The sequence below is a fragment of the Montipora capricornis genome, chromosome 8 (genome assembly GCF_036669925.1).
Source record: "Montipora capricornis isolate CH-2021 chromosome 8, ASM3666992v2, whole genome shotgun sequence".
In the NCBI taxonomy this organism is placed as follows: domain Eukaryota; kingdom Metazoa; phylum Cnidaria; class Anthozoa; order Scleractinia; family Acroporidae; genus Montipora; species Montipora capricornis.
In genome coordinates, this window is record NC_090890.1 from 2,393,846 (window position 1) to 2,402,350 (window position 8,505).

Sequence of the window (8,505 nt, forward strand, 5' to 3'; positions counted from 1 at the left end):
AACACTAACCAGCAGTTTGATCAGTTTTGTCATGGCGGAGCTCAGCTCACAGGAATATGCATAATAAAACAATTATTGAATTCGGTTTTCGCATGTTAGCATGTTGAATTCGGTTTTCGCGTGTCAGTTTGTGTTATCCGCTTCAGCCTTCGGCTTCAGCAGATAACACAAACTTTGGCCTTGATAATTATCGCTAACATGCTCAACCTCATCCAATAATTGTTAATTAACTGTCGTAAAAAAGGTTGCTGTTATTCATCGTGGTGAAGTACAATAATAATAAAGTATTCTCGTTTGTCTCACGATGTCAGTTTACCGCAGTTGAGCATTTCCCATGTTTTTGATTTCTGTGGCAATTACAATAAAATATCAGATAGGAATATTCACATGTAGATGGCGATGGAGACCGAAAACTCAATTTTAAAAATGCTAAAACTTAAACCCAGACTTCCACAAAAAAAAACCACAGGCGGCCACTTAAACTATGGGATACTCAAGCTCCAACGCCTTGCAATTGTATCTCAATGTGACACGACCTGCATTAATCGCATGGGGTTTACCAATGGGCAACCAAGCATTTATCAGGGCAACCAAATTTGCGGGTTTAGTTGTCCAGCTTTTGAAACAGGGACAACCTGGAATTTTTTGTATTTCGAGCACTTTATAGATATCAGATTGACTTAATCAACGCAAAGATCAAGCAGAATGGGGAGGTTCCAGCCAGTCCCCTTTGAGTGACGTAATGCAAAACTAAAGCAATTGGCTAATTACTTTCGACACTCAATTAAAAACTGCTCTATGTCGGAATAGAGTGGTTTTCAATTGAGTATCGAGAGTAATTAGCAAATTGCCTTGGTTTATGATTACTTCACTCAGTGATTGGTTCAAAGTTCTCGCGCCATTTTTTCAACCAATCAGAAGTGAAACCAAAACCAATCGTGGCTCGCGCGTGCACATTTTCCCGCGCTTTGTGTCGGCTACGTGTCATTACTTCGAGTTTTGATTGGTTTACCGGATTGTCTCCGTCCTTTCTGATTGGCTAAAGTAATTACTTTGGTTTTGGTTTTACGACACTCAATTGAAAATCGCTCTATTTGTTTACCTTGTGTTGCCTAATTAGCACAAGGCTATCGTTTTCTAATCAGTCAGCCAAGAATAAAGTACTGAAGATTGAAAGTACATTGCATAATGAGCTATCTCTGACAATTTTAACCCGATGTACCAGATAATCTGTGAGTAATGATGCTTTGAAATTTTACAAAGAATTTATAGGATTATAGCAGCCGGTGGGCCAGCCCTCTCGCAGAGCGAACTTTTTGTTTCTTATGTAAACATTTTTACAGGAAGTGTTTGAAACGTTGGCTCGCCCAGAGTAGCTCGGTTGGGAGAGTGACTCTACTAGCCGCATAAATGGGTTTTCAGACTGCGTCTCAAAAAATTGAAAGTGAAAGAATAAATGAATAAAGCCTGTTTGGACGTTTAAGCAATAAACCTTCAATCAATAAGTTGATCATTATGCCACAAAGTACAGTTTGGAAAATTTGAGAACGCGTATGCAATGTGGCTTAGTGTAAAATGGGTCCTTGACGTTTTAAACACGTCCCATTCCATCTGAAAATTAATAGGAACCAATTCTTCGTCTTCTAAATGAGCGACCACTCTTATCATTACCCTGGTAACCTGTTTATCTGTATGGCAAAATTTCAGTCCGGCCACAGGGGAGACGAAAGGCTTAAATTTTCACCCTACTCAAATCCACAGAACGCACGAAACTGACATGCGCAGTTGCATGACATTCGACCAAAGTGACGTGGCTGATCCATACGGAGAAAGTGGTCACCAGTCAGAGTCATGATCCTGTGTTAAGAACCAAGATATCGGTTACCAAACCAGCCCGATTTTCAATATGGACACATCGACTGGTGGAGAAGTGGACGGTTAAGCCTCACAAGTTTTCCAGTGTCAGTTCATTGGTGAATCAAAGTTGTAGTTAAATGGTATCGTGATAGAGGTTTTCCGTTGTATAGCTGAATCTTCTGAAGCTGACTATACAACTGTTGCTGTTCTCAACTCGTTAAAATCCGTAAATATCAATGGTATCGTCAAAGTCGTTCTGTTGGCAACACTTAAGTCATGGAGTAGTGTCTTCCATGCCTCATTTGTGGAGTTACGTCTTTAGATGTAAGTGCCACGAAAAACCCGTACTCGCCTGCAGATGGAGAAAGCGACGTAGATGACAGAGAACCAGTGGACGAGGAGCCCATGCTTTGACGCTTTCGACGCATCTTTTCCAAATTTCTCACCCCGGGAAAATCAGCGGAAAGTCGGATTAGCTTCGGTCGGCTATAACTAAATTTGGCGGGATCTCCCTTCTTGGAGGAATTATATGCCGAAGATGTTTCCGATGCGGCATCATCGCTACCGGCATCGTAACCGATGGAGCTCCGGTCATCGTTGGTGTATTCTGGAGTCGGAGGATCTATCCACAGCTCTTGAAGGCGTGTCGCTATGTCATCATTACTCCGCACGGACTCGGAATAATTTTGATGGAAGGTAGGGAGCGTAGCCGAAGATAGTCTGTCATCTTCGTTGTCGTCTGCGAAAACGACATCTTCGTAAGCAAGTGTTGGAGGAGCTGATTTCGGGCGTTCGGGCTTCTTTTGTCCTCCCGAAACGACCTTCCAGCCAGCATTATGCGATCGAGGTGCAGTGGAATCAAAACGATGCGTGTATTGAGAGACGTACATCTCTTTCAGTGCACCGTTTTTCAACGAAAGATCATCCACAGGAAAACTTATGCCTTCCGTGTGCACGTCTTCACGGCGCACTGCATCCACCGTTTCCTCAACCGCTTCTGGAATTGGTTTCATTTTGACACGATACAAATCTGGTATGGACAGTGAACGCTTGCTTTGACTAAGATTACCAGACATACCACACATTCGAAGTTCGATGCGGTCCGGCAGCGGTGCTTTGGAAGCTATGAAGTAGTTGCCCTCGGAGACCACGGAAATGTACTTTTTACAAGGTGAACGAGTCGGTTTTGGTCCATTCATAGCCCGCACTTCTTTCCAGTCTCGAGAAAGGTCGGCTCGCTTTTCCTTCCGCCAGGGATACGATCGTTGCAAATCACTTCTTTCAGAATGTGCTCGCATGTTATCGGTCCTGGTGAGAAATGCAAGTGGGAAACAATTCAGTCCGATATGATAATTAAAAGACCGATAAAGATTAACTTTTTCTGTGTGTCAGTTGATAACTACCAAACTTGGCAAAGAGGGAACAAACTCAAAAAATTCTCACTTCTATCCAGCTACTCTTGAACGTTTAAACATTACACTATTTTTATTTTGCATTTGTAAAGAGTTTGAACATTACTTGTTGAAGTGAGATCGAGGGTTTCGTAGAAATATGAATAGAAGAACCGACCTAGAAATGATCAAACTCTAAGCATAACTTCCGCTCAGGTTCTCGAAACGAAAGTCTCAGTCTCGGGTACTTCTGAGAGGTACTTTTCATATCATGAGTTTTGAGTAAAATTTTACTGCTTCCAACAAACCAAATCCAGGTATAGCAAAAATGACTTATATCCGAAGAAGACATAAGCTGCTGTACTCACTCGAAAGATTCGCGAATTTTAGTGCCACAAAAAGTACCAAAATGAAGAGTTCACAGCATCGCAAAGTACGCGAGGCGGAAAAACAATATGGGTTGGGGGAGGGGGGGAGGGGGGGGGGGTCGGTCAAGTGTCAGGGTTGGTGCAGTGGTGAGAGCATGCGCAAAGTTTATTGTTTTTCTAGTTTTTCTCTCGGTAGTCCACTTTTCGCATCTCATTAACCACTGAACATTCGTTTGACCCACTTTGATTTGACTTGATTTGACTTGATTTCTCCTAATTAGTAGAGAAGTTCTGCTCGCAATATGTAAAACTAATAATAATACGTAGAGCGCTTCACACATGAGTAATTAAAAGCTTAAAAAACTTAAAATACAAAAATATATCTATACAGATCAAAGATGACAGAATATTAAGCGACATGTATTACAAATGAAAATTACAAAGATAGATATAGTAAGGTAAATTGAAAAGGCAAATCTTTTAAATTTCATTTAAAAACAGAACAATTTGGACGAGTTCGTTATCTTGCGTGACCCAGAGTGGAAAGAGCTTATTTAGACGTATAGAAGTAATCATTATTGATATGTCAATCGACATACTATTAAAATCAAAATTAGTAGAAAACCATTGCAATGAGGACACAAAGAAAACCTACGAATATATGACAACGAAAAAATAAAAATGTAGCGCAGGTTACACTGGAAAGCAGGGGCTTTCAAACCCCATTGAAGACTCCTTCGAAAAAAGATATCTTGCAACCAATCCAGTCTGAGAGCTTTCGGACAGACAGCTTCAGCTGGGTGCACTATTTGATGTTCGTAAAGATGCCTAGGCTTTAGCTAAGACGCGTTAACAGAAACTCAAATATGCTTCCGAAGTTACCTCAATTTGTCTGTAAATTTCCTTGGAGCGCAAACCTATATTCCAAAAAAAATGAGGAATATGTTGTTCTCAACTATGATCAATCTTCAAGCAACATAAAATTGTCTAGCAAATTCTGAATTGCCGAACGCTATAATGTTCTTTGGCGTTCATTCCCACGCTCTTTGGTGGGAATCATGCAAATAAATAGATCTTTTCACAAAAGGAAGTCTGAAATCATTGTTAGCACACTCCAGGATAGGAACAACAGCTTCAAATGCACTGAGGCGTGACTCGAACTATAAATGGTCAACTGACATGTAATGGTGGCTCGACATAAAAGGTACTTTAAATTCAGAGCAGAGAGCAGAAACCAGTGGAGTGTTTCAACACACTTGGGTGGACTACCCCTTTAGATTATGACGTATTTATTGACTCAGCAGCATGCAAAAAAACAGTTAGAGTTTGACCGCAAACAGTCAAAGGAAAAAGCGTTGTTTGTATTGTAAAGAGCTCCTGTCCACATTAATTACGTACGTGTCAGTGTTCAAAAGAAACTCTCACTAGTTTTAAACTGAGAGTCAAGAAACATCTAAATCATCTTAGTTAATTTTTCATCTTCATGAACTCTTCGAATGATTTTTTGCTTTCATTTATATATTTTATTACTTATTCAAATCATTTTGTACAGATCTCCATTTAAACCAGCTATGCTGAACTGGAATTTCTGTATAAATAATGTATATAAATAAATATAAATAAATATAAAGAAGCCTGAAATTCTGAAATAAAATAGAATGCTGATGATGATGATGATGATGATGAAGATTGATAATATTATTATCCGTTTTTATATTTTGTTTTATAATTTTAACTATTATTATCATTATGTCATTGTTATTATTAAGGTCTTTCTTCTCAGGAATGATGGTATGTCCCGGTTTAGCTTTGTCACAGTAGCGAACCACACCCAGTGGTCTTAGGAACTACAACGTACTTATTCTTTCTTCTATGTGTTATCCATTACTTTACGTAATATCCTGGCTGTCCCCAGTAAACATAGTTTTTGTAGCACTTCCACAGTCAGATCTAACTCCAAAATTTGAATCCACTTGTTGAAGCCTTTATTACTATTGGAGTGATTGTTCGATTTACTTGATTGAGAAGACCCTTCTCAAAATGTAGGCTGTTTTCAAAAGTGCTGTTTTCTGGATTTCATGCATGGGCCGGTTGCTCGAAGGCTGGTTAGCGCTCACCGTTGGTTAACAGGTTTCAAAACCTATAGGTTTCCATCGTATTTCGCATGGCCGTTTTTTAGTGCCTCATTACTATTATTTTTTATTATTATTATTATTATTATTTAGAAACTCGAGTCAGTGCAGACCTTAAATCCACTAAAAGCTGCAACAGGTAGAAATCAGTGTTGTTCGAACAATAGGCGGAACGAAGTCTTCGTATCATGCAAAAACGCCGGGGTACTGATTTCTGACCGCCGTCACGAGTCCTTTGAACTAAATAAGTAAATCAAACTCAAACAGATGTAAGGCGTTCATGTCGGCGTTTTTTCGTAGTTAGTTGGAATCGCAGAATAATTTGCATGCAACAATTAAATCAGACCAATCAAACTGGTGATTTTGGGATTGAGGACGATTATGTTGACGCCTGTTCTTTAATATCAAAATTTAATACCGATAATTATTATATTTTATAGGTATGTATTTCGCTATGTAACTGCATATTATAATATATTTTAGCTTACAACTGCATATCATAATCCTGTACTATTCTATTAACATTAATACCAACAATTATTGTATCTTATAACTAATGTCGTAATCCTATACTGTAGTAATATTGTAATCCTTCAACTTTTATTTAATTACCCGCCAAGATTAGCTAATGCTATACGCAGGTTGTGTAAATTGTGTGAAAATTGAGTGAATTGTGTGAATAAATCATCATCATTAATCATGATAACACGATATCAATTTGAATGTTGATACTTCCCAGCGGCCAGGTCCCGGTTGCTCGAAGCATGGTTAGCGCAAACCAGCGATGAATACCATGGAAACCTATAGCATTTGATATCTCTTAACCAACGATTAGCGCTAACCAGGCTTCGAGCAACGGGCCCCAGGCTTTGAAAAGGGTGGGGTGGTTAATTTAACGCCTGAAAGTGCCTTCCAATGTTATTCGACCAATTTCCCTGTTTGGATCTTCAATTCCAATTTTGGAAAAACATCATTTTGTCCAAGAAAAATATGTCATATCCTGATTTAGCCACTCGGATTCTGCCTACACCTTTCTCGAGGATAATTTCGATAATTTCGATGACTGTGAAACTTATCAAGGGTTTTCACATTACTGGTGTGTTTTTCAAAACGATTTGCGGTTGGGAATGCTAAGTACGTGTTAATTATGTCACGTAGAGCGAAATGCTGTTTATACCCCATCATATATATGCCTTCTTCTTCGCCAAATTGGTTATTTGTTGTTTCTTTCAAGATTTTGTATGTTGTTCATGGCAATTTCCAATTCATGAGACTCTTTCTCTTGATACCTCATTGGCTAGTAGCCAAAATTACGTTTGATGAGGTCATACAAAGTTGCAATTTGAAATGAAATAATTACATTTACTACTTAAATATCTGAAAGTTTGCTGCAGTATTCAGAAAACCGTGACGGACCTCGAATCAGGACCTTGAGGCGAAAATCAGGAATGTTTAAAAAATCACTGGTACTGTTACTTTGAAAACCAAGTGGAGAGAAATTCAAGGTTGCTTAATGTAGTACAAGCTTTGCTACTAGCCCAACATGATGTCAAACTGTACTTCTTCAATAGTTTAATGACCACTATTCTCCACGCTGACGGTGCCGAAAAGGAATTCGCGACAAACAAGCGACATCCCCGCTGATACAATATTATTGATTGACTGATAAACGGGCCTCGCTAATCTCGGGGCATTTCCCACGAGTCCTAGTTAAATACTTTCTCCGAACCCATCTTCTTTCCTTGGATGAAGTCTCAGTTACATGCCTTCATAGAAAATTTCTCGTTTAGTAGATGAACTTCGTCTTTTCGAGGAACCCGTAGCGTTCTGCAAAAAAAAAGCTTACCGCTGTTGCATCGATATAACTTCTTGGCTTCATTCCATCAAAAACACTTGATTAATTAATGGCATATTGGTGCAATATGGCGGTGTTTATAAAGATGGGCACGTTCTTAAAGCTGGTAAAATGATTTATTATGACTATTAAGCCATATCTTGCTGTTATTACCATTGATAGGCATTCTTCAGATGAAGAGGAAACAAACCGTAGCTCTGATTTTAATCAAAATAATTATGCGCCTCAGGCGACGAGAACAGTTGCTGAAGAATATTCAACAATATTTGGCGAATGCTTGTGACTTATTTTTTGCTATCATCTTGCCAAGTGTCACTCGTCATCTCAAAACTGAAGAATTTGGTATCCACAAGGAAAATTGCGTATAAGCCAAAGGTCTATGGCCGGCTTTTTTCCAGCCCATGCCTGTCTCCTATTTTACAGAAAGTCATATTTTACCGAACGATTTCCGTTTATTGCTGGAACGTGAAAGAGTTAATTAACGAGCACTACATTGGCGAAAAGATAGAAAATATCAGGGAATAGAAATAACTAAAATATGTAAAACTAGTCGATCCATTGTTGATTGAATGCACGCCAAAAGAAAAATATTACTTCTTAAAGAAGGTCAACATATCCGGAGTTTGAGATTTCCTAATATGCTGGCAAAGCCAGCTTATCCTGTCTTCATCATGCTACATCAGGGAGATTTGGCCTTTAAAGATAAGGCATTGTTGACATAGGGTCTTAACTCTTTCTATTTTCGTCTTTTAAAGACCCAGGAAGGACCATTTAAGAGTTAAGCATTATGTTCTTCTTGATGCAGAAACATTTTCTGAAAAATACCTCAACTTATCCAGGAACGTAATCCTTAAAGGCGACCTCTTCTTTGTTATCTTCTGAAGGAGAAAGAAACTCTAGAA

The 8,505-nt window shown here is 38.9% G+C and overlaps 1 protein-coding gene across 1 annotated transcript; it reads right to left on the bottom strand.

The window, feature by feature from the left end:
- Positions 1-1,164: 1,164 nt before the first annotated feature.
- Positions 1,165-3,155, bottom strand: LOC138059272 (uncharacterized). The gene has a single exon (XM_068904840.1). The coding sequence runs from the start codon at positions 3,153-3,155 to the stop codon at positions 2,127-2,129; it is 1,029 nt and encodes a 342-aa protein (XP_068760941.1). The 3' UTR covers positions 1,165-2,126.
- Between the last annotated feature and the right edge of the window lie 5,350 nt (positions 3,156-8,505).

What these genes read in the sequence shown, in the direction of transcription:
- LOC138059272 (XM_068904840.1), bottom strand. Translation starts at nt 3,155, where the DNA reads ATGCGAGCACATTCTGAAAGAAGTGATTTGCAACGATCGTATCCCTGG.